The 27,383-nt window shown below is 46.2% G+C and overlaps 1 protein-coding gene across 1 annotated transcript in view; it reads left to right on the top strand.

Moving 5' to 3' along the window:
• The first annotated feature begins 216 nt into the window (after nucleotides 1-216).
• Nucleotides 217-27,383, top strand: part of si:ch211-186j3.6 (neural-cadherin) — a 250,418-nt gene continuing 223,251 nt past the window's right edge. Inside the window, exon 1 of the mRNA XM_068575994.1 lies at nucleotides 217-1,394. Within this exon, the coding sequence (XP_068432095.1) occupies nucleotides 356-1,394 (1,039 nt within the window). The 5' untranslated portion in view covers nucleotides 217-355. The remainder of the gene's footprint in view (nucleotides 1,395-27,383) is intronic.

Below are 27,383 nucleotides of genomic sequence, written 5' to 3' on the forward strand. Positions count from 1 at the left end.
AAACAACGCACCTAAAAAAGAGAGCGAGGACGCGCACGGAGGTAAGCGCGCACTCGAGCTGGAAGAAGCTTTTTTCTTTTTTTTCTTTCCCGGGACGCGCACAGACAGACAGCGCTGCTGGCGAGGCAGCAGACAGGAGAGAGCGCGAGAGGAGGAGGACGCGCAACACACAGAGACAAAGTTCTCCTGCGACGAGATGAAGAATGGTGACGACAACATGTCCGTGTTGCAGCTTTGTGGAAGTTTCGCATCGTAAAGGGAAAGAGGAGAAACACCCCCCGAGGAAGCAGCGCACCCATGGGTGTCGGTGTGGCGCGAGCGCTTTAGTGCAGCGGAGCTCGTGAGATATCCAGTCATGATTTGGGTCGCGTTTCTGCCTTTTTTGGTTTCGTGCGCACACGGGAACGGAACCGCGGAGCCGGTGCCGTTCTTCCACGGGCATGTGTTTGAGAACTCGTCTCCGGGCTCCCGGGTCAACGGGCTGAGCGTCCCGTTGAAGCGGCTCAACTCGCAGCGGCTGTGCGGTACCGAGGAATTTGCGGCGCACTTTCAACTCCTGGGAGACGGGAGCGAGAATTTCCGCGTTTTTGCGCACCACAAACGGGGCCACGTTTTGTTGAAGACTTCTGGGGTTCTGGACCGGGAGGAGCGGGCTGAATACGCGCTGAGTCTCGGGTTGTGTTGCGGGGAACGCGCGCAGCTCTCCCGGGAAGTGGACGAGGGGTCTCCGGTTGTAGCATCCATCAAGGTGGACGTCCTGGACACCAACGACCATCAGCCCACCTTCCCCGGTCCCGATGTGAAGCTGAGCCTGGATGATGCCACCGCGCTGCGCACGGCCATCTACACGGTCACCGCGCGGGACGGCGACAGCGGAAAGAACGCGGAGCTCATCTACTTCGTTTTGCCCAAAAACGGGAGTTTTTACGCGGTGCCCAAAACCGGAGACATTCTCCTGGTGGACTCCATCCTCGGTCAAGGTGAGCCGATTAAGTTCAAAGTGTTCGCCCGGGACCGCGGGTGGCCACCTCGCACGAGCCGGAGCGTGGCGGTTGAGATCAGTCCGCGGCAATGGCCGGTGGCACCGGACCCCCAGGCGGGCAAACGGAAACCGACATCTCAAACTAAAGTGGCAGCGAGGAGGTCCAGGTCCGCGCCGGAATCGGAAAGCCCCGTTTTCATCAACGTGTCCGAGGACGCGGGGCTTGGTTCGGTGGTGATGAACCTGGGCCCGGCGAGCTTTCAGGCTGCAGCCTTTGAGCTGGTGGAGCCCGACGCGGAGAGCTCACCGGTCAGCGTGAGCCGGGACAGCGGGGATATAGTCATATCACGGAGGCTGGACCGGGAGACCGAGCCTCTGGTGGAGATCACCGTCAAAGTTCAGGATAAAAGAGGTGAGCGACGGTTCGAGCGCACGCCCGTGCGCGTGAGGTGGAGTGTGTGTGTGGAAGAGTGAGAGGCAGTTTGTGTGCACGGTCTCTTGTCAAGAGTTCCCTCCCCGTGAGGCTCGCTGAGCAGCATACACACATCACCTATCTAACAATGCGTTGTATGGTGTGCGTAAATACGCACGGAGAGGCAAAGAGCCGACACTTGAAAAATGTCCCAGCGGTCCATAGATTCTAGATTGGAGTCCAATAAACACGATGCCGTTTGGTGAGAAAGAGGAGAAAGTAACCACATACAGGTGCTATTACACTCAATCAACAGCATTGAGTCTGAAGCAGCTGAAGTTCAGCCTCTGTGCGTCATGGTTGCTGTCTGGTGGTCGGAGGTGTGAGGGAACCAGCAACCCTGGAGCTGCGAGGGGAGGGGGGGGGGGGGGGGGCGTCTTACAACAGCAGTAGAGGTCAAACTGAGTGGCAGTTATCAGTGCTGCTGCTGCTGCTGCTGCTGATGATGATGATGATGATGATGATGATGATTCATGTGCTTGGTTGAAACAGGCCGCTGCTGTTGCTGCCAGCATCAACAGATGCTCAGATGTCAGGAAAAGGAGGGGGGTGGGGGGGCAGCACTGCAACCAACAGGTTAATCATCACCTGCAGCTGAAGAAGGGAGCACATCGGGGGAGGGGGAGTCCACATGCAGCCAGATTCACATTAATAAATCTGTGAGGGGATGAAAGGCCGAGCTAACTGAGTGTGACTCTGAGCCTGAGACGAGAACACAGAGGGCAAAGAAAACATTGTGGTTGAGTTTGCCTGCTTTCTAACCTTTATATTTCCATCTGTCCGTATGGTCTGACTGGAACAACAAGTTCTGCAGAATGTTCTATTGAGACCCGCGTCTGCATCATTCGTGCTGCTGCCAGAACCAAAAGCCCTCTTGGGAATGAATACAGTTTATTTCTTATTTGACTGAGGTGGAGGGAGCTGATCAATGTGACCTATCGGCCTCTGTAATGTGAACCATCCTGACGCAGGGAAAGAAGCTGAGGCTGCTGCTGGCACACAAGCCCAGTTTACCCACAATGTCGGCTATTTGTCACCATCATTTCCCTTCTGAGGCCCCTTCACGGTAATGGGAGAACTCTCCGTTGTCAGAGTGGAATATGACTCTTTAGTGATGCAGTATCCTGTACAGAGCACCAGCGGCTAACAGTTACTCTCTGATGGAAAGTGGGGTTGGAGGGTGAATCTGGATTTACCCAAGATGCCTTTTTTTGGAGGCAGGCCTCTAAACTTTTCTTCTTCTTACTTTTCAATTCGCAGCAAGTGGAAGACGTTTCAGCAGCTGAGGAGATGAGTCGCTGGATGATGGTTTCTTTCTTCCTGTCAAACATTAAACCAGTTTCGTCTCTTTCTGACGGGCTGCGTTGTAACATTTTTGCTGCAAATTAACAGGAATCAAACACAACGGGAGACAGCTTGGAATAATAACGCTCTTGTCGAGAATAAATTGGCAGGATATCGGCGGAGGAAGAAGCAGAAACGAGGAGCTCTGGCTGCTGATTTAAATAAAGTGAACGCATGAGAGGCATCTGCATTCTTCAGAAACAAAAGTTTAGAGCGTGGAAAGTTCATTTTAATGTGTAATCTTGTTAAATCCAACCAACAATAGGGATAAGTTATATCTTATTCATGTTGGCATAAAGTGACTTATTGTATTTGGAGATTAGAGACATGTTGTTGCTGATGAGGCAGATCTCTTCCCGACCTGATGGTTGAGTCTTCAGTGGCTCAACGGCATCTCAGCTGTGGCGCGTTCGTCTCTAACAGGATGCCTGCTAATGCCGCGTTTAAAGAGCAGGATCAGCTTAAATGTTTCCTAAATGGATGGGTTTAAAAATAAAATAAAAAAAACTTGTTCTGTGCTTCATAGAAAGAGAGAGCAGAGGATTGGAAAACACGTCCACGACCCCACGGCCCACCGCGCGACGCTGAAAGGCGCTAAATTTTCATTTCTGGGCTTATCGGCGGTCGGACCGGGTGGGGAGGAGGGGGGGGGGGATGAGGGGGGGCAACGCGTTGCGTCCACGGCGTTGCCGGTGGCTCTGTTGAAGTCTTTTAATCCGTTTGGAGTGGAGAGTCCTGCCGGAGCCTCGACCTCCCTCCATCTGCTCGCATTATCCCTGTAATCCCATCTCATTCTCTCTGTCTGTCTCCCCCCCCCCCCTGCTCTCTTACTTTCTCGCTCTTATTTTCACTCTCACTCCAGGGATTTAGTTTGAGTGGAGGCGCCATTTAACACAGCTAGAGAGAGAGAGAGAGAGAGAGAGAGAGAGAGAGAGAGAGAGAGAGAGAGAGAGAGAGAGAGAGAGGATGAGCTTCTGACATGATTCTTCGAGGGATGAGAGTATGTGTGTGTGTGTGCGTGTGTGTGTGTGCGTGTCTGTGTGTGTGTGTGCGCGCGTGCGTGCGTGCGTGTGCGTGCGTGTGTGTGTGTGTGTGTGTGGCTGGAGGTGTTACAATCAGGATCTAAGATTACTTCTATTTGTTTGAGCTTTTGGCCCACACCACACGTTTATCGTGCATGTGCGTGCGTGCGTGCGTGTGTGTGTGTGTGTGTGTGTGTGTGTGTGTGTGTGTGATTATACTGCTGAAAGTGCGGGTCCTCACCTCGCCATGTTAGGGGCCACATGCCTGTAAAACACTGCGTTGTGCGTCTGGCTGCTTACCGACAGCAACAGACTCAAAGCAGCGTGCGCTCGTCTCGCAGGTGTTTCCATCAGGATGCTTTTTAATGCACAGCTGCTCTTCATTTCTAATAAGAGTCATCTTTTTCCTATCATCAGCTGTGTGTCTCGGCGCACATCATCCTCTGGTTTCCCAAACCTTTCATTTCCACAAGTCGTTTAATAACGCGCCAACACCTAAAAGAGCAGCGAGTGAGCGCTGCGCTCGTCCCCCAGAGGCTCCTCCGCCTCTTGAACAGCCAATCGGACGCCGTTCTGTGACTGCAGTGACTCCCGTTGGCGTGATGATTAATGGAATTATTAATTTGGTTAATTAGTGAAAGGATTCACACACAAACACACACACACACACACACACACACTCACACACACACTCACACGTGTCTGTTGTCCGTCTCCAGAGCTTTTTCCCTTTTTGAAAAACTCTCACCACTGTTGTCTTTCACTGCTTTTCTTCTCGTTTCTCTCTGAAGGTGAAACCGCCTCCGATGCGTTCCTCTTGTCAGGAGGCTGTTGTCGTCCTTTCACAGGATTACTACAGGCAGCGGTTCTGTGCACACGCTTACAGTCACATGTTCCTGCAGCGTGTAGGACATTAAGGGGAGAAAATACATTATTACGAGATTTGATCTGAAACCAATTGACCCTTTCAATCTTAAACACTGTGAGTCCAATGTTCTCTTGTGTTTTAAATCCTCTTGGCCTGATGGACCCAGTAACACGTCTGACTGGATGTTGACACAGTGTGAAGAACAAGTTGGAATCGAATGCCTAATTAGATTTTGGAGGTTTTGTTTTTTTGCTCATCAAACCTCTCGTACGGACGCTTCCATGTTGACCAGATGTAACCTTTAGGAGCCTTAAAGGTTACATCTAAAGCAAAGGTTTTCAGGAAATCATGTGTTTGTCTCAAAGTAACACCGTCCGGTCAGTACCCGGTAGGTCTGACGATGCATCGCTTCAGCATCGACATGATGCGTGCAGTCGTCCCATTGGAGCGATGCGATGTAAACATTAGCTCTCACCTGCTGCCAGCCTTTTGCTGCATGACCACAAAGAAAGAAGCATCATCTAGTGCGTACGTCCTGGAGCCAAAGCTTCATAATGAACCTCGTTTACATCGTGACACTTCTAAACGGTTCAGGTCTTGTTTGGTCCGAACTGCCGCCGGATGAAAACTCAGCCGTCTGACGCCGCGGCGCCGGTTCAGAGATGTTTTACACGTCATGCACTGATCCTCTGCGTGTTCTGCAAAGTGTTTCCAAGCTGCTGCAGCAGCAGTCTGTCAGCTTCAGCTGCATTAATCACCGGTTTGCCAGCGTCACTGAAAGGTTCAATTATTTTCCTTTCCTTTTGTCTCCTCTAGTTATTTCCCGTTACTGTCATGCCAAGTCTAAAAATGGGCTCCTGCTTCTGTGGAGGAGAATCCTGCGTGGCGTGTTAGCAGAGCTGCAGACGTCCTGCTGCAGACTTCCTGCTGCAGACTTCCTGCTGCAGACGTCCTGCTGCAGACGTCCTGCTGCAGACGTCCTGCTGCAGACGTCCTGCTGCAGACTTCCTGCTGCAGACTTCCTGCTGCAGACGTCCTGCTGCAGACTTCCTGCTGCAGACGTCCTGCTGCAGACTTCCTGCTGCAGACTTCCTGCTGCAGACGTCCTGCTGCAGACTTCCTGCTGGAGACGTCCTGCTGCAGACGTCCTGCTGCAGACGTCCTGCTGCAGACTTCCTGCTGCAGACGTCCTGCTGCAGACGTCCTGCTGCAGAGCGGCTGAGCAGCTCCTCTGAGCTCTGATCTTTAAATACAGACGTTTAGCGAGCAGCTCTTGTCGGAGGCACGTTGGAAATACAGTTACTCAAATGTAGCTGATTATGACGACTAATTAGTTTTAATTTTGTCTCTCAATCTGCTTCCGGATTATTATCGTAAATTAACTTTTTATCCTTTTGATTTAATTAAATGATTTTATGAACAGTGATGTGACAGTCACCATGGGAATTATGTGTTAACTGCGCTAATTGTGCACACTGCACAAATTAAATTCTAGTTTGTTTTTAGAATATCATTCATTGACCTTTACAAATTACAATAAAATAAAAAAGACACATTTTAATCAAAACAATGTGGCACAAATCTGCAAACACACTGTAGTTACTTTGGACAATACACCATGATTTAGGTGCCTGAACTCCAACATGAATAGTTTTCTACATGTTCTGATATATGAATCACAATCACAGGAAATAGCCAGCACTTTGCTCAAAAGCCCCCAGATGTGCAGACACGCATGTGTGCAGATTGCGAGCGCTCCGGCTCGCATGGGAGTGTTGTAATTGAAGAGAAACAGCTGGCTTCAATCAAGGCAACGGTTAGTTGATCTCACACAGATTTCTGCCACTCACGACGAGCTCGAGCACGAACACACACATGAACACACACACGCGAACACACACGCGAACACACACGCGAACCCAGCGCGTGGAAACAATGATCAAAAAGAACGGTGCTTTTAGGCTCCGCCATCAAGGAAATGCACACAGAATGCTTTTGCATCCAATTTATTTTACATTTAAAATGCACACACACACTCTAAGTACTATACGTGCACCCACAACGCATTGTGCATATTGTGGATTGGGGGTTGCCAGATTAGCGTTTCATATCCAGACAGATGGCGGTGAGGAAAGCCTGTTAGCTGCATATGTTTCTTGTCTTGTCTGTGGAGATGAAACGGTCTGCATTCATTTGTTCCTTCAAAGAGCGTAAAGTAGCACTTAGCTGGCCTCCTCTGCACACGGCCGCATGCACGCTCACTGAGTCCACAGCGAGGGCTCACCGCATGCGACGCATGCTCACCTTTTCGGGGGGGGTGGAGCTTGTTATGGCAAAAATCATAATTACAATAGATTGAGGTAGAGATGAGCAGTATTTAACGCAGGGAGAGGCGAGTGGACGGTCTGGCTGAAGCTGTGAAGCTGTGAAGCCGCTGACTTCATCTGAGAAGTGGACGCAGTCGTCGTCCGTTGGTTTGGATGTTTTGGATGTTTTTGGCGTTCGCCGGTCTGGCCGTCCCGTCTGTGAACACAGTCGTTGCTGTTTTTCGTGAACCAATGAATGTTTGAAATAGCGAGGAGTGACGTCGTGACGTCGTGACGCACGGCTCTGTTGGTGGCAGCGACCTGTCAATCACAGTGAGAGACTTCAAACCAGAGATTGAGGCCATAACCTCATGTTTACAATGTTTACTGAGGGAACAAACCGGAGCTTCACTCGGCAGAACCGGCGTACGAAGAGCCTCCTTTATCCCGGACCTTTCCAAGCCGCTCTAGAGCCGAACAGAACGGGGTTTTTTCTGCGCCTCTGATGGTTGCTGACTCCAATTCTGTCACCAAATGGTTCGCCGAGTGCTGTTTGTAGCAATCCCAGGTCTGAGCTTCAGATTCTGTCAGACGTGCTGTGGAATTGCCGGCTTCTCCTGACACAGTTCTCTGGTTCAGCGGCTTCAAGAGGGTTTATTGTGTGATCTGCTGTGAGCACAGAGAGCGCTGGAAAACACAGTTACTCTTACGTCGGTGGCAGTAAATGAGACGGCTCAACAGCTCAGCTGTGCAGAGTTTGTTAAGATGAAGTGTGAAATGCCGCATTTTGGGATTTTATGCATAAAGAAGGCGACTCCTCAGAAACAAATTGGATGTGTGCTCGCTGGAGAAAAGTTGCAGATAAAACTGTGTGTGAAAAATGATCAACGACGTTCACATGCTGCTACGGCAGCCCGGGACGGACAAACCAAACCTGGACTCAGGAGAGAGCCTTCTGGGTTTTGACATTTGGTGACTTAAAAGCACCTGAAGGCTCCGTCGGTTCTTCTCGGTGCTTGGAAAGGACGGGTGAGGGATGTTTTGTGCCACAAACCAGTTTTGCAATTTGCATCTGAACCCAAATGCGGTGCAGAGACCAGAGAGACGGAGAACTTGATATTAAAACCGGTTGGAGGCTTGGACCCAGACTCAGCGTGACCTGCAGTCCATCAGCGCTGACTTGAAACTTTAAAAGCTTTCCAGCGTTTAATGTCAGATGTGAGCGACTATCGGCACGTCGGAAGCCATTTTGATTTTTCACCTTTCCAAAATCACCTCTTAAAACGACTGCTTTCAGTTTTAAGGACCTTCTTCTGCTCACGACAAAGGAAACCTTTTAAAGTTTGGAAAGGTCACCAGTCACCTAATGACAGAAGATAAGAACAATGTTCTGAACAGAATATTAAGTGTTCACTTGGCTTATGCTCCTTGTACACTTAACATTTTTCAATAATTGTTCTCATATTTCACGTCTTTAATGTGCACAAAACTCCTAGTGTTCAAATAAATATGACTATTAAAGCGTCCGACTAGAATATCTCACTGAAATGGAGTTTGCCAGAAGACGCTAAATCATCACCTCAGATCTCCATATTTTATAAAAATGTCAGACAAAGTATTCGACACAGCACATTTTCACCTGCTGGTTCCAAAATCCTGAATATATATATATATATATATATATATATATATATATATATATATATATATATATATATATATATATATATATATATGTATGTAGAAAGAGCCATATGGAGGGTTTGGCTGTTCAATATATTAAAAGAGATGCAACAAACGACAGCTTGAGCATTGACTGAAATGTGTTTTAAATAATAAAATCCTGGTTTAAATCGTATCAGGCTCATTTTTCACAACATGTATGTTTAAATTCTGCCACCTTTTATTTGCATTTCCACCAATCATGAGTAAAACATTCAGCCAATGTGATTACAAAAATACTGACATTTGTTTAAGTACTTTCACACAAAGTGAGTGAACTGTAATGAGATAAAGTTCTGCTTTCAACTTAACAAAGATCCACTCCTTCTGTTTTTACCTTTCACAATAAAAGCTTTCTTATTCACTATTTTTCGAAAAGGAGACTCAATAATTATTTAAAAGATATTAAAAAGGTGTTGCAACTGTTGCACATGTCCGTGATTGAGTGACTTCAGCAAACTGCCTGTTGGAGAGGGAGCATCAGCCAGGACATGGGTTAGCTTAGCATGAAGCCTAGCTAACAGCTAGCCCGGCTCTGCGTGGAGCTAACACATTCAAACAAACTGCCCGTGTCTCTAAGTGAAACTTTGTGTGTAAACTGAGTTGCGAGCTCTCTGTTGTTTCATTTCCAGTCGCTACACAAAGCTGTTGCTCGTGAGTGAAAGTTGGCAAAAACATGGCAAACATATTTGAGTTTTTGGCAACCAAAAGCCGCCTGGTTGCCGGCCTGGAAAACTTTTTCCGGAGTTAGTATTGAGCCGTGCAGCTGCCGTCTGTAGCTTCTTATTTAGCAGACAGATATGAAAGTGCTATTGATGTTCTCATCTCGTTCTTGGCAAGAAAGTAAACTGGCTTGTTTCCCAAAATGCCAAAACCTTTTCTTTGAAATGTTCATAGCTGCTACTGTGTCTCCATTTTAATGGGACTTGATCAGCACTCCTTAATTCACTTTCTCTGCTCCACTGTCACACAACTTTCACTTTATTACAGCTAGTTTAATTATGTCCCTACAATCAGCATGTTATTACACAACGCTGCCCGCTGTCCAGGGAAGCAGCTGTGGTGCGGCATCAAACCACCGAAAGCTGTTCCTGATCAGTGATGGGAAAGATGTCACCACACAAAACCGTAGAGATAGATCCATCCATCCATCTGTCCGTCTATCCATCCATCTCTGACATTTCATTGAGAAACAGTCACATCTCGACAGAGCTTCATGTGAAACTGCTTCCTGGTGTTAACGCGTGAGTCGTATTGTCAGATCTTCCGAAAAAAAAACATCATAAATAATTCATCGCAGTTGGCAGCAACAATTTGTGCCAAGGTCAATTTCAAATTTGGAGCAATAAATTAGCTTTTTAGCGCTGTGCTTACCTTCTTTAATGGAATTTGGACTGTTTTACAATAGTGCCTCTGCTCTATTGATGCCTTTCGGGTCTGTAAACACCGGCGTCATCAGCTGTGTTTCCATCTTGTAACCCACATATTTCAACATTAGTGCGTGTTTGGTTCACGGTGACCTTCATCATATCACTGAAATGGCCATATTATAAACGTACGGCTTTAAGACAGAGTTCAGGGTGTCTGTGATACAGATCCGTTCATGTTGTCGCCTCCGCTAGCTTTTCTTTTCTTCTCTTCATTTCTCTCCAACCAGCATTTTCCTGCTGCCTCCGTCCATCCCATCATCTCTCATGTAAACTACAGTGCCTCAGTGGATGAAGCTGGTCATTTCTGTGATTACTCTGCGGGCAGATATCACGTGTTTGAACATCCAGTGCAGCAATAGCAGGTTGCTGTGATGGAATATGGCTTTTAGCTAATAAAAGCTAGTGTAGAAAGGGCGACCCACTCCAGGCCGGTCGTATTCCTTGTGTACAGACTGAGGGCCATATATATATATATATATATATATATATATATATATATATATATATATATATATATATATATATATATATATGACCATATATGCATCACGGTCTATGGATTAATGAATGCTATACCTGAAGAGGAGAATAGGACTCAGGACTTTTCTCCATTTTGAGTCATTTGTTTCTTCGTCAGGCATCAACATGTAAAAGTCTTGTTTCAACATTTGTCATAGATTTGTGCCGCGCTCGAGATAAAGTACAGACTCGCAGCAGAACAATCAAAAGGAAATGAAACAAATGAAAATTAATTTCTGTCTCATGTTGTTATCAAGGTGTTGCCGTTAGTGTGATAAGAGATTGTTTTTTCTCTCGTTGGGTCGTATCTTACAGGCGGAGCGTCAGCGCTTCTATTCCCAATGAACAAGCGGCGGTTGCCAGGTCAGGTTGCCAGGTCTGGCAACCTGAAGAGGAAACGCCGTCAATGGGGAACGAGAACTGACAAAGTCAACAGGAAACTACAGATCTCCCTGAATGTTACAGCATTCATATCATCTCTCATCATCTCTCCATCATGTAGTGAAATCAGAGCGTCGTTTCCCTTCACGTCATCTCGAGGTCTGCAGTTGAAAGCTCTCCTCTCATTGGTCCGCACGCCGGACTCACATCTGTGCAAACAAATTCAGCTTCAGAGAAAATGTCTCTTGAGTTCAAAATAATTACTTTAAACCAACCGGGTGTGAAAAGAGAGTTTTGGCAGTTGCATCACCTGATTGGATTTTTTCATTTATACATTTTTTTTATGTTTTTCTTTTCTTGTGATGAAGTTCAGTTTCTAGAAATTGTTTTTGTGTAGTATATCCCTGTAGCCTCACTCAGAAGTGCAAAGAAAACCACATTATTAAGAGAAAAGGAGGAAATGCGTCAACGAGCGCTTCCTTCCACTCCAGCGAAGGTCGCGTCCACGCTCACGTCATCTCTGGCTGCGGCCTCATTAACGCGAGTGCTGTGGTACAAGGTAGCCTATGTGTGTGTGTGTGTGTGTGTGTGTGTGTGTGTGTGTGTGTGTGTGTATTGAGGCCACAGGGCAGCTTCCTGTGTCTCGCCTTTCGGCCGGCTTTTGCTGCAGCGGGATCAATTAATGTCTGCATGCACGCGAGTGTGTGTGTGTGTGTGTGTGTGTGAGGGTCAATAATAACACGTGTGTTTGGATCAAACGAATGGTGTGTGTGTGTGTGTGTGTTGGACCCCCACGGCTCCTCCTCTAACACACTGATCTCCTTCCTCATTACTTCTTTTGATAGATACACACCCCATAATGTAAAATATGATTGAAGTGTTTTCCATCTTGAGTGTGTCATGACCACACACACACACACACACACACACACCTCCCACTATGTTCTCCAGACCATCAGACACACAGATCAGCATCAGATGTGGTTTCACTCCTCCTCTCTCGTCCCTTCCTGCTTTGTTTTTATTATATCTCCATCGTTATCTGATCCTTCCCCCTCCATGTTATTTACGCCCCTTTACATTCCTCCCCGTGTCCATGTAGCCCGCTTTATTCACCTTTTCTTCATTATTCTCTCTGCTTCATTTTCTTTCTTCCAGGCGAGAGAGAGAGAGAGAGACTCGTTTCTTTCTCTCTCTCTCTCTCTCTCTCTCTCTCTCTCTCTCTCTCTCGCACCGTCAACGTGAGTGATCGTGTAATCTGGTGGCGTGTTAAAGACATGAGGAGAATGTCAAGCAGATCAATAGACAGCGCCTGAATATGTCTTCTAAACCCACACGGTGTTTCTTAAACACACACACACACACACACACACACACACACACACACACACACACACACACACACACACACAGTGTGGCGCGTCAGTCGCTCACGCAGGAAACAAACGGACCAGTGAGAGCTCAAACACACATGGAATGTCACGTTTACGAAATACTGATTTTTATTTGACATTTACACACACACACACACACACACACACACACACACACACACACACACACTGGGAAACATTAGATGGTTCACAACAAACAGCGAGTAGTGATTGGTGTGCTTCACTTTGATTGATTTCCTGTCTGAAGCAGAGGAAGTCAGTTCATCTGATTAAAGACGGACACGTTGAGAATGAAAGACCAGAAGCCACTCTTTATGTCTCACACACACACACACACACACACACACACACACACACACACACACACACACAGACAATGGCGTCCCTATCCCCTATCAGTCGGCTGCAGTCGGAGCGAGCGCGGCGGCGGCGGCGGCGTGCACCGCGCTGCGTGTCGGCTCATCCATCAGCTTGTCGCAGCTCCACGGCAAGCAGAGCGCCGCAGCGGACGAGTGAAATTAGAGCGCCGCGATCGTCGCTGATGCACGAGCGCCCTCCGCTCACAGCCGCACGCGTTCAGCCGACTGCTGCCGTGGCGGCGAGAGGAGAGACCCAAAGGTCAGAGCTGCTGTCGCACGACGGCGACGACAGCGAGAATGGATGCCAGGGGAAAGGAAGCAGACTCCCGGCTCAGCGGGTCTCTCTGTGCACGGCGACCGTGCATGTGAATCATTCATTTCACAGCACTGGAACGGCGATGGCACTCGTACACAGTGGTCGGTGTGAAGGGAGAGCGCGATCCGGATGAATGGAAGGAGAGGAGAGGAAGTTCTGAGGCCACGTCCGGCTCGTGCTTTCAGCAGGTTGTATCGCGCTCGTCAGAACCGGCTCGCCTGAGTGGGATGACGGTGAGTGGAACAAGAGTCTTATCAGCAGCAGTGGAGCAGCACAGCGTCACGTCGCTCTGGAGGATTACAGGACATGCCACAGAAGCCAATGAGCGTGCATGAAAACAGCCTAAACGTGTGTTCTTGAGCCCACACGGTGAGGAACACCATGGATCGTTGCTCTGGCTGTCGTCATTTGGTTCTATATTCTATATTCATACAAAGCATTAAAAGGACTTGTGCTTGCATCACATGCAAGTCCAGCGCTGTTGGATAATTCCTCGTGTGGGAGCCTAAATGCTCCTGGTTGCAGTTTCCTTTCTGTCCAGAATAGATCGACTGCGGAGCCCAAACTCACCCCGAGTCCTCCTGCGGATAATCTGAAGCTGTGCTCCTCCAGTAATCCTGTGTGGCTCTTCGATTAGAAGCACTCGAGAGTTTCACAGAGTGGGAACGTCACAAAACCTCTCACCAAGGAGGCACAGGGCCCTGGTGAGGGAAAGTAGGTCAAAGGAGAAGGAAATGAGGGATCTCATTAGCCCAACCCAATATCCTAGGAACGACCATTTTGGATTATTACGCACCTCGCTATGTATATTTAATGGCAATGTTCAGGAGGGGGTCCTTCAGGCGGCTCACTCCCAACCGGTCCACCTTCCTTCCAGCAGGGCATGAGTCACTTCCCCCTGGTCGCAGACCACAGCTCAATGTCTGTCATTTTGTTCCTGGTTTAATACGTTTAACATTCTCTTATTCTTCATCATTCTTGTTCATTATTATATAAGTCGCATTTTCAGAAAGGTTGGGAGGGTTTCATGCATTGAATGTCATTTGTTTTGCAGCAAATTGATTCTAATCTTCTTGTCTGATAATAGTGTTAAAATATCACTGGCCGGTCTCCTGCATTAGCTTCTGCATGTGACTCAGCAACACAAAACGCTCTTCTGCCTTCAGAATTAAACAATGAAGTCGTCCTGCTGGTTTGAAGAATCTGTGTTTTTGTGCCTTTGCTGTTTTCTATTTATACTCAATCCAACTGAAAGGTCAGTGTGCGTCTTTATTTACATGGAACAAGCGGCTTACAGCTGCAGTTCTGAAGATGTTTTGACATTTGGAGCTGGTCCGCAGCTCAGGAATTGAGTATATATATATATATATATATATATATATATATATATATATATATATATATATATATGGCCATCTTCAAGAGCCAGAGCTCAAACTGTAGCGTCGTTAGCTTGAAGCGGCTAACCTGGGTCGCCATGTGTCTTTCATAGAAGTGATGTCGTCCTTTTATGATCTATTTTGCTGTCCCCATGGTTTTGTTTGTACATTTTATTTATTTCCTTATTGTTTACTGATCTTTCTGGATATTTGTTGGGTTTAGTTGTGTTCAATGCCTCGATGGTCTGTTTTGTTTACCGACATTTAAGTTGTGTTCATGCTTTGTTTCTCTGTGGAAGCACTTTGCAAACCTTGTTTTTAAAAGTGCTAACTAAATAAAGTTATTATTATTAATATATGACAACACCTCCCCTCCCCCAGCAGCTTCTTTGGGTTTTGCATCTGCGACACCTCACACACACACACACACACACACACACACACACACATCCTGCTTTCAGTTTGCTGACGTCGGTGCTCGACACACTCCAGTGGTAATGTGAGTTAAAACGTAATGAATGACGTGCAGATGTTAAGCGTAAGGCGGCGTGGACCTGGACTTCATCTCACGGCCTGACAGTGACGCAGAGCTTTGATTTCTGGATTATAATTATTATTAGGTTGTAAGAAAAAAGCAAAAGGTTCATACTGCACTTTCCCTTACACACACACACACACACACTCACACACACACACACTCACACAGCACTTTAACTGTTACAGCAACACTCTGATGTTAAGTTTGGCGCCTCACCGCTATTTAGAGATTTCTTTCATAAACTATTGGCTTAAGAAATACTTTGAAAATCAAAAACTCCCCACTGGCCTTGAAAGGAAGGTTTGCAGCTCGCTGCGTCCTTTGAACACCACATTAACTCCACTTTTTGCTCCAACAAGCGTTCGCTCTAAAGCTGTGAAGAGTCTTTGTTTTGTAAACCTGAACATATTTACATTGTTCAGGATTTGATAAAAAGAGCATCTCTGTCTTTTCCTCTCGGGACGACGGTCTGGAGGAGGGGGGTCAAACTGGTTTAGTGACGGGGCCGCATGCTGCCCATTTTGATCTCAAGTGGGCCGGACCAGTAAGAGCACAGCATAATAACGCATAATTAACGACAATGTCTTCCAACAATAACTAGAAACATGAAGAGCAAACATTCAGACATCAGTCCTCTGGTTATCTCCTCTGCAGGTTCCCTCACTGTGTGACGCCGCTTTCATGACGTCATCCATGTTTAACGACTTCTAACACAATGATATCAGCGCTCAGATCAATGGTTGTGGATCAATGGTTTGCATGTCTGTCTTATAAGCAGAGGGTCAGAGGTTTGAATCCCAGCTCTGCTGATTTTAGTACAAAATCAAAGGTTTTTTCTTCTGTTGGGTTGGACCCTGCGGGCCGTGTGCTTGACGCTCCTGGTCTGGAGGGTCGAACACGACGTGAGTGAAGCCCGTGAAGCGCTGCAACGCACACACAACGAGCGAGCTGACACAAACTCAGGGCATCGCACACAATGAACACACTCAAAAGAGAAAGAGGGAACATTCACCCTCCTGAATTGCATCGTCAGGGAAATCTAATTGCAAACACAAAAAGATGCCTGAAGGTGCAGTCCCACTTTTAGCACGTATAACATTCACTGTGTGTGTGTGTGTGTGTGTGTGTGTCTGTGCACGGAAGTGCGATAACAAGAGCCCATGCCGTGAGCAGTAATCTGCTCGCGCAGTGGATTGAGTTGGCTCTGCAGGATTAGCAGTGGCGTGTAACACAACACACTCTTAATTACTGCTTTTTAATTGCAGTAATACGTTCATGTTCAGGCAGAGGGAAACTGAAGAGATGGAAAAAAGGAATGTGCTTTTACTCCTTCCCCACACACACAAACACACACACACAGACACACACACCACTTAAAATGTAAGTAACCCAACAACTCGTGCCGTCGTGAGTGCAGCCGCAACACAAACATGTCACTGAACTCTCTGCCCGCCTGTTGTTCTCCACGGCGGCCGCACCGGGATGAGACCGTCCGTCATTGTCATCGCCGTCTTGCTATCTGTGTGTGAGTGTGTGTGTGTGTGTGTGTGTGTGTGTGTGTGTGAGAGAGAGAGAGAGAGAGAGAGAGAGAGAGAGGCTGCCAGTTGGAGTAGATCGATATCACTGACTGAGAGATCACAGTGATGCTTATCGCCCATCAATGACTTCTCATGTGTGAGCGTGTGTGTGTGTGTGTGTGTGTGTGTGTGTGTGTGTGTGTGTGTGTGTGTGTGAGCGTGTGTATGTGTGTGTGTGTTTGTATATTAGATGGTTTTCAATGACAGAGAAGTGGGGAAAGGGTGGAGGATTGATGGTTTAATGAAAGAAGGAAACAGATGAGTTGGTGAATCCGATGTTCTGCTCCATCCTCCCCTCATCTCTCTCTCTCTCTCTCTCTCTCTCTCTCTCTCTCTCTCTCTCTCTCTCTCTCTCTCTCTCTCTCTCTCTCAGCATCAGTGTCCTGTTAAATCGGACAGATGTTGTTTCATCAAGATGTTTTGCACATATAACAAGATAAGTTTATCATGTGATAACAATATATTATATGATAATAAACAACGTTATATGTTCTTGTCGTCAGCACATGCACTCATGGAATGACATCATGTTCTTTGTAGAACAATATGCATTGTCTTCATCATCCATCATCATGTTGTTGTAACAAACAGCAGCTGATCCAGCTCACGGTGATGTTACAACAGATTATCAGAAACATTTCATCATGTGTCGTCTTCTTTAGACACTAAATAATGTGTTCTTCATCTTTTTTCTGATCCCTTTTCCCCTCCTTATCTCCTCATCCAGTTGAATGAAAATACCAGAATTAACCAGTTTGCTGTTGTATTTGATGAATCGAATCACATTTTGAGTTATGCATATGAAGCGTCCTCCTCAACTTCATGACTTCATAGAAACAATACATGTTTTCTTTCCTGCTGCTCAGTAACCGCTTCACACTCTTCAGTTCCTCCACTGAATATCAAGTTAGACGTCCGTTCCCTCACTGAAGACGCTCTGTGTCTCTCTGCAGCGTTGCATTCTGGGTTATTGGCTGCTCCTGAGGAAGAACGCTCTTATTCTTACTCATAAATGTTTCCTCACGCTGGTGTTGAACATGAGCCTGAACTCTTGTAAAGAGAAACACGGCAAAAACAAAAGTAAGTAAAGTTATTTAAAAGTAGTTGCTGTTACATCGTTTCAGTTTTAAAGACTCGGGATTGTTCTGAGCTGTCAGCCTTGAAATGTTTTACAGTCTCCGTGCTCTTTCATCAGGGAGTTGAAGTGCTCTGTGGTGGACAAAGCACTTCTCTGGAAGCTCGTAAATCCAGACAGAATTAAGACTTTTACATCCCTAAGTACTCGGCCTTAGATTTGTACACAACGGCGGCTTCGACGTTCCTCCGCGTCCGTCAGCTGCTGAGCTCTTTGTCTGTCTCACATTGTGCTCCGTCATGTCTCCCCTCCTTCCATCCATCCCTCTTCCCTCGTGCCAATTTGCGTCGTCAGACTATATCCTCTCATCATCGATCTCCTGTCCATCCTGCTGTCAGTGTTTGGAAGTCCTGGGCAGCCTCTCTCTTTCTCGCTCTCTCGCTCTCTCTCTCTGTGAATGTTTTAATTTTCTTTGCGTTTTTTCTCTTCATTCATCCCACTGATTTCTCTCTCTTGCCACTCCGAGCTCGTCTCCATCACATCCATCTCAGTTCCGACGTGAGCGGCTGTCACAGCGACGCAGCCGAGTGGCTGAAATAAAGAGCCGTCGCCGTAATGTGGACGGATGACTCCGGTGCAGCAGAACAGTAGCCGGCATTGTGTTGCCCGCGGCTCTGATTAGGTTGTTTCCCATCCGCTGTGCACGACGTAACGCTCTGTGGCTAATTGGCAAGTTCAATCAGACAGACAAATGAGAGGAGACACTGACCTTTCAGAGGTGCTCACTGCTCTCCTCTCGCTGCCTCTCCTTCTATTTCCTGCTCCATCTGCATCTTTTGCATCTCCCTGCTTTGTCTCCTTTCCTCTCTTGTCTCCTCTCTCTTCCCCCTCTTCCTACGTCGTTCCCTTTCTGTCTTCACCCCCTCCTCTCCTCCTCTCCTCCTCTTCTAGTTGTCATTCCAATTTATTTTGACGACTTATTCTCCAGCTTGTCAGGAGAAAATTACACCCTACATACATGCTCGCTGACGCACACACACACACACACACACACACACGCCTCGCGTCCTCCTAGCGTGAGCTCGCGCCACGTGTGTCTATTTCCACAGCCGCCCACGGATAATGGCCCAGTTCCTCCTGCACCGTCTCCTCCATGGACGCAGGAGAGCAATGGTCCAGAGCCGAGCGGCGGCTGCCTCCGCGGCGCGCTGCAGTCGTTTATCTGTTCGAGGCCCGAGCGCGTCCCACTTGCTTTCCGTCTGACCCGCCGACCGTGACTGATGGCGGCGGGCCGCGCCGCGCCGCGCGCTACATTACAGCGTGACCTCTCTGTTAGAGCGCGCTCGCTAATGGCCGCTCTGCTCTCGTTCATCACCGCGGCGGCCCGGAGAGATGCGGCCGATCGGGCGGAGGCACGGACATATTTATGCATGCGTGCACTATACTACACCACGGATGGTGAAGTCCGGACGACGTACATTTATGAGGACACCCACTCACATAATCACACTCACAACCCAGAAGAATCTCTCAGGACCGGGCCGCGCCTCAGCGGCTTCAGACGTGTGTGTGTGAAGCAGAACATGGCTGTTCTTTGAGTGTTCGTGTGTGTGTCGTGTCTGTGTGCAAGCAGCTGCTCCAGTGCCATGATAAGTCAGCCTGCAGCAGTTGCACTCTGCACTGGGAGTCTGATAAGTCTTTACAGGGAAAGTAATCCTCTGCAGCACCCAAGGGGATGTAATCTATAGTTCTCATAAGTTTAGAATAAACAGAAGATTAACTTTTGTTTTCTAAGCATAATGGTTAAATCACACCAGCCTTCTCTTCACCGGCTAAAGATTGATCTAAAATCAAGCTTCCAATAGAGAGACAAGGTGAGGTCGCTGCTGAACTTCGACATGTCCGTGTGTTGACAGAACAAAACCTGAGAGATGGTTTTCATCCCGTGGAGGAGAGCTGGAGGGTCCTCTTCTGGTTGATGTGCTTATTTAAGCTTCCAAGAAGCATAAACATCTCATCTCTCCGCTCCGCTGCATCTCGTACTCCTTTCCTTCTCTCTCCGTCTCTTCGGGCTGGTTGCGTTGACACATTTGTCGTGTTTTGCGTTGACACATTTGTGATGTTTAGTCTGCAGCAGCGGTTACCTGTTTCCACAGTGATCAAGAGTTGTTGCTTCCTATTGTTGTTGTGAGCTATATATGAACACGGAGTCTCAATGCAACACAAAGTACCACACAAAAGTATTTGAATAGCAAAGCACATTTATAGCATCCCATTATTCTTGGTGTGAAACCAGGCCACACTGAGGCTGTGGGTACACGCGGCCCTTCAGTGTGACTTTTGATGGGATGTACAGAGAATAAACACATTTAATTCACTCTAAATTATTCACAACAAAATCACAGGTTTTTTTTTGCAGGACAATATTTCTGGACTTGATTTTCCCCTAAAGTCGGATCAAAAAAGTACAGACGAGCGTAACCACGAAGCACGAGCCCTTCTGGAGAAGAAAAAGAGAATTGTGTCACCTGATGAAACGCCTCCTTTGAACATGTTGTTTGCTGCATTGTTACAACATTAAACTCTGTTACACAACTAAATCTCCATCAGTGGAGGGAACGCATGAGCCGTCACTTCTCTCCCTCTCCACCAGGGTGGCAAAATATTCAAAGTTGGAAAATTGTTCACGGGAATTAACGGGAATTATCAGGAATTATCAGGAATTAACTGGACATTTTGGGGTAATTTAACTGTATTTATCTTGTCATAAGCAGACAAGCATGCAAACATTTATAATACAACTTTTAAAAATGACTTTTTTGACATTTCAAAAGCCGTGAATAATCAGGGTGGTGGTGTACTTTAGTGTGGACGTACATGCGTCCGACTCTCACTGCTGTAAAAAGTCGACTGTCTACAAATAAACTTGGTATTAAATGAACATGGCTTCAGTTTACCAAGTGATCAATATGCTAATGACAGACAGTGTTGGGAAAGTTCACTTTCTACATGAACTAGTTCAGCTCAGAGTCCATAAGTCAAAATCTCTCTCTGTCTGCAGTACCGCTCTTGGCCTCTACGCAACTCGGCGCTCTCACACTTGCCAATTCCCAAAATTCCCGTGGAAACTTTCCGGAAATTCACCAAGAAATTTCCGCCCGTTTGCAGCTCTCCGCTCCTCAGACGGGTGCATCTGTTCTCACCCGTCGGCTCGTATCAGAGGCTTTGCCCTTTGACCTCCAGCTGAACCTGCAGTGCTTAATGTCTTGTTGGGAAGCATGTCGCCGGCCTAAATTCAAGTTTCACTCATCGCGGCACCAATGTGGCTCTTTTCCACGGTTTAGGAGAAAAAAATAAAATAAAATACAGCTACTTGATCCAGCCTCCCAGACACAGCCAGTTCAGACCCTTAATGGCCTCGTTCGAGGGGATAAATCCATGGCTCTCTATCTCTGTGTGTGTGTGTGTGTGTGTGTGTGTGTGTGTGAGAGAGAAGTTCAAAGCCTTTCTGTGTCGCAGAGGGATGAAGAGTCAATGCGGTCGGAGGAACATCGAACCGCTTGCCCTGTAGATTGCCTTGTTAAGCAGCACTTGTCTACCTGTCAAAATCCCTCCAGACCTCTTATCTGTCTCAGCCAATAAGATCAGCCGCTCGCGGCGCAGTGTATTAAGAGAACAGTCGTCTCTGAACATCAGACCGCCGAGCCGCATCGCCTGAGAGCTGCAGGTGCCATCAGTGGAGTTTCTGCTTCTCCTCTTCTTTCTCTTTCCTCCCATCACGTCGTTTGAAGCGCATCCAGTCGCTCCCACAGCTTTTTGCATCTGTTGTCTGATTGTCTCGAGTCTCTCGCCGCTCGCTAACCTTTTCCCCCCGCGGACCGCTTCCCTTCCACCGCCAGACATCGAGCAGAGAAATCAGATGAGACTCCACCGATCTCACCGACGCTGCGTTCTCCACAGTCCTTTCCTCTGGCCCTTTGTTTTTCTTTTCTTTTTTTGCACACTTTCCTCGGTCTCATCAGTCACATTTACATACCCCCCTGTGTGCAGCTCTCTGAAGTGTGTGTGTGTTTTGTACCTGCATGTGTGATATCCTACTCCTCTAAGAACACTGCCAGAGCTACTGCCCAGCATCCGTGGTGCAAACGAGCTCGATATAATATGATAAGACAGCCCAGATAAAATGATAAAGTCGCCGTCACTTTATTACAGACATTGACTTGTTGGTCTCGAGCTGCAGGATAATCGAACTAATGTGTGCGATGGAAGAGAGATCTAATTAAATGATCTCCTTCTCCACTGTTTTTGTCTGCATTTTAAATAATGTTTTCTCAACTCAACCCTGCCTCTCCTTCATCTTCCATTTCCTTAGTTTAGGGTCATCCTTTACCCTCGTTTGCTTTCATCGTCTCTGGAGCGCATTGCACTTGTGACACTGTCGTTTGAGGGGATGACAAAGGGTCTGTCTGTGAGAACCAGGCCTTGGTAGCTTTAAAACATGTCCTCGTTTTGTTTTTTTACACTATTTTACGTCAGGAAAATCCATGTTCCTGTCCTCGGACTCGTTTGTGTTCGAGCTGCCGTTTGTCTGCAGTGCAACCAAACAGACGAGAGGGAAAGAGGATTTTCTGCATGTTGTCGAGCGAACGCTTCAGACAGCGAGCGACGTCTGAGCGCTCGTTACCCTTCACGACGCGTCTGCCGGCGAGCACAAATAGTTTTTCAGGTGCACAGAGAGCGCGCCGGTGTTCACGACCACATGGCACTACAGCGCAGAGAGCAATCAGTGAAATATATATATTTTAAACCGCCTAATTCTACACAGCGGCCCAAATGCGTGTCTTTGCAGCAGCAGCTGTGCGCGGCCCGAGCAGCTGGCACCTTCTGATCTTTCTGCCACCGTCCTGATGCTTTTCTCTGCTTACAGAGCGCCGCCGCCATTAACTTTGTCCGTCCGCCACGGCCCGCCAACAGCATTAGCGCTCCTAATCGCTAAAAGCTCCACACAAAAATACATTTGTATGATTAGGTCCTGAAGTTTATGTCCGTGTCCCCATCAGCCGTGTGGATGCGTCCCCGCCACACTGCATGAGATGCACTCTCATGAGATCACGATTATCTGATTTTCTTTGACTCATCTGGGCCCCTGAACACGCCTTTTGGCAGCTGTGCGTTCTTGTTTGGAGTAAACCATGAAGTGCGATGTCTCTGACTGTCTGTGTCCTTCATGCATCTCCTGAACCGTCCGTCCGATCTGCTTCCCACTCAGCGCCGCACGCATCGGCACCGGGCGCCACGCGCACGCCGTCTGATGCGCATCTGTCTATCGGCAGGGCGACGCTCGTCGATGCCTTCAGCTACGCATCACTGTTGGAGAATGAATGTGTTGTGTAATGTGGCAACGCGGGGCCGTTGAGGTTTGTGTAGAGCTCTTGAGCAGCGATCCATCATGGTGGCGTTACACTCCGCAGGAGAGAGGCAGTGGTTGCACTCAACATGTTGTGTTCTTATTGGAGGGGACGTGTTTGTGGGTTGGTGAGACAGACTTTGTGTTTGAGTGGTTTGCTGCAGGCCTCAGTGTGAGCGCTGCAGGTCTGGACTTCACCACCACGCAGCAACACACACATGACTGAAGGCTGATGGCGAGTAGATGCAGACGATCAATACTCCGAGACGCTTCACATGATTGATTGTGGTCATCTAAAGTGTCCGTGCGTGTATGATTTGTTCATTACAGTTCAGAGTTGTCATTTAATGTCACTTGGTTCAGCTTTCAGCATCACAGCGATGCTGCAGGTTTACCTTCCTGAAGGTCTCGTGCTGTGATGTTAGAAAACACAGATATCAGAAGTGTCTTCTGTCCTGGACGGGAAAACTACAGCATTTATCTTTGAAATGTTTTTAACAATAGAATAATGTCTGCAGGCTGCAGACTCTGACAATACGAACTAGAAAGAGCATTTCCTGCTGAAAATGCGTTGGAATGCAAAAAGCTGAAGCTTATAGCTGAAATATTTGAAAGAAATAGCTGAATATAGCTGAACATAGTGGAATATAGCTTAAATTAGCTAAATATAGCTAAATATATTTGAAAATGAAAAAATAGCTGAATATATGTAAAAATAGCTGAATATATTAATATAGCTGAAAATAGCGGAATAGATGAATATATAAATAAATAGCAAATCATTATTGAAAATATAGAAAAGGCAAAATACCTGCTAAAATTTTACAGTTCAAAGTCATTTAATTGAACTGTTGAAAATTCTTGTCGTTTAAATGTATAATTGGAAAAGTTGAAAGGAAAACTGCATCATCTAAATCAGGGGTGTCAAACATACGACCCGGCCCGCCACAGTGTCCAGTCCAACAGAAGAAAAAAAAAGTTTTTTTGAAAAATTAAAATCTGTCACAGGTGGGGTTTGAACCACTGACCCTTTGCTCCTAAGGCGGAGTTGCTAACCACTGATCTACAGGTGCAGGTGGTGAGAGACCAGATATTACTGAGTGTCTACAAAACCATCCGTCAAACCTCAGAACGTGAACGTCAGTGACGCTGTTAATCCTGACGTCTATAACCAAAGTGACCTGCACACACGCGCGCGCACACACACACACGAACGTGCACGCGACCATAATAACACGTTCACGCGCGAGCACGGCCGTTCATGTGCGCGACCCGTTCGCGTGTGCGGCCGCTTACGTGCCTGCTGCCTGTAGATGCACAGACCAAAGGGCTGCTGCTGGGGACGGACCGGCTCTCCCATTCAGTCGGACCTCAACACGTCTTATCTGTTGGATTCCTATCGACTGCAGTTTACGGCAGAAGACAAGATTTCCAACGTTTTGAGCTATAAATTATGTCCAAAGAGTATACGGTTTCGAGTAGAGAGCAAGTTTAAAATATGTGTATCGCCAAGTGCCCTCGCTCTGGAGTCTGACGTCACCGCTGTGAGCTGCCCAACACACAATAATGAGAAAGGCAGAAAAGGTGCGGAAAAAACATAAAACGAAAACGCCTACAGTTAAAACACTATAGGAGATATCAAAAAAGATGAGTAATACAATAACAGCTAAACGTTTTGTCAACATTTTAAAGGTGGAATGGTGTCTCTAGTTGAAGGCATGACAGAGCCTTTCCCTTTTTGAAGTTGAAGAGTTGAAAGCGGATTTGAAGATGTTCTTCATTGGAAACCATTCATTTTTTTTTAATAAAAAGCTGAATAATTTTGAAAATTGAGAAAATATGAAAAATGTAAAAGCGTAGATTAATAGCTAAAGGTTTTGTCAACATGTGAAATTTTAAATATTGTCTCAAGCTCAACGTATGAAGAAACTGTAAACGTTTGAAGTTGGAGATGATTTGAAGATTTCCCCATTGGGTCCCATTATAAAAAAAATCATAAAAAGCTTAATAATTTGGAAATTTGAAAAGTCAGAAATATGAAAAGTCATAGCCATCGTCTCCTTAACTAGCTGAATATTTGAATAATTGAACTTTTTTCTGTAACTGGAAATATGAAGGACTAGTTACGGTCCAAAATACGGATGGAAGAAATAGAAGAAGAAACAGTTTAATAAAGATTTGAAGAACAATAGTTGGAATGCTTGCAGCATTCCAACTAATAAGGAAATCTATGTGTTAATATTTGTCCAGTTAAGTCAAATTGTATTGTGGCCTTTCACAAACAACTGCAGCTTGTGATGTAATTGATAGATTGATTAATTGTCCCCCGAATCGCCCGCACTCCGTCTTCATAGCTGTATGTTGTGTCAAGCGGCATAACTCAACAGTGTAGCTGTGTGTGGACGTTAACATTGCCGTGTGTAGTTGCTGCGTTGCCTTTGTCGTCCTCTGCTAAGTGCTCCACTGTGTGAAAGGCCTGATGGAGATTTCAATTTGCTTGATTGAGTTTCCAACTCTTTCTCATCGCTGCTTTATTCTGTCTCAAGGAAACTTTTAAATTGGACCATCTTTTGAGAATCTGAAGCCGTTTACAACTATCAAGGCTTTTCTTGCATAACAAATACCTTATTATGTATGAATTATAACTTTATCCATCAGCAGCCCAAGAGAATGCACTGCATTATCCCGAAGGAAAGTGGTCCCTCTCATAAGTTTTTGTTTTCAGTCCTTTCTTTCCATCTTCATCCCGATGTGAAAGGCTGGCCTTGATGAGGGTGGAATGATACGCCTATCCTCCTCCTCGCTGCATGTCTCCTTTCACTTGACATTTCAAAACTTTTCTTCAACAATTTCTGTAGTTCATCTTGACAAGAGGTGACCTAGCTCTCTCAAATTGATTTTAAACTTTCTCCAAAGCAGATGGGATTCCGAGGAGCTACAAAAGACACATTATGCAGGTTTTAAACTAACTTTGCCTATTTATTATCTGTCCTTCCTGATGAAACAGTTTTGGCTGCTTACATTTAAGAGATGTTCAAGGAGATCAACAAAGAAGGACCATGAATAAAAGAGTGACGCTTCATTAGAAACATCCATCAATATCACATTTTCATGGTTTAAGCATCGATCCCATTGTCAGAAATTACATTAAACCGTCTTTTCATTCTGCAGATTGAGCTCAACCTTTTAAAATCCCTATTTATATAAAAAAAATAGACCCAAACTTGTAACTTATTCTCCTCTTCAGTCGTCACGCGGCAAAGGATGATGATCTGGAAATGCATCTTGTCCCTGAAATGTAATATTTTGATGTATTGGTTGAAAACGCGTCTGAAAGGATCCGGCATCTCTTCATCGTATCTAAACTCACGACCACCCATCTGCTCTCGGGTCTGGGTGAACGTGAAGTCATTTCTATGAAACAGATGCATTCACATCCAGAGTTTGGTATCAGAAGAGTCTGCACAGTATCAACCAATCACAGCCCAGATGTAATTAGGTAATGCGCAGGTTTGAAGTGGCTCATATGTGGCTGTGCAAATGTATGATTTGGCACAAGTGTCAAGAAACCCTCGTGTCAGTAATTGGCCTTTAAGAAAGAGTGATCATTATATGATTTGAATGAACCCTGATTTCTAAAGTCTTAATTACCTGCTTATATTTTATAATGAAGTAGAGAAGAAAGGTGTTAAATGCTCGCCAGAGAAACGAGTGTTTTCTTCAAGTGCAATATAACTTCTGGATTTAATATCACGTCTCAAAGCTCGATGAGGTGATGAAGGCTGCAGAGCGGTCTGCACTGCAGAGGCTTCACCGCTGGTATATATATATATATATATATATATATATATATATATATATATATATATATATATATATATATATATATATATGTTGGCTAAAGATATCTGACCTTTGTGTTGTTGAACTTTTGTAACTTCAGGATTCTTAGATAGAAAAAAACTAAAGAAAACAATTATTTTTTCTTGTAAGATGCTTTTATTTAGTGTGTCAGAGCTTTTGGTATCATCTACCTTCAAACAGTAAGCTGTACTAATATCACTCACATACAATATTGTTCTCTGAACAGTAACCTGTACTAGTGACTCACCTGTCCGTCAGCAGTAACCTGTTATGAGCATGATCTTGATTGTGATTGTCAACACAGTAAAAAGTCTTTTCTGAGGTCACAGATGAATCTTTCCTACAAGATGCTGCCAGCTGATTGAGACATTATGCACAATAACAGCAACAATATTCTGCTCCCTCAGCTTTATGGGACATTCAACCTG

This window comes from Clinocottus analis, unplaced genomic scaffold (genome assembly GCF_023055335.1).
Source record: "Clinocottus analis isolate CAN_PGR_092001 unplaced genomic scaffold, fCliAna1.0.p SCAF_1, whole genome shotgun sequence".
Taxonomy (NCBI): domain Eukaryota; kingdom Metazoa; phylum Chordata; class Actinopteri; order Perciformes; family Cottidae; genus Clinocottus; species Clinocottus analis.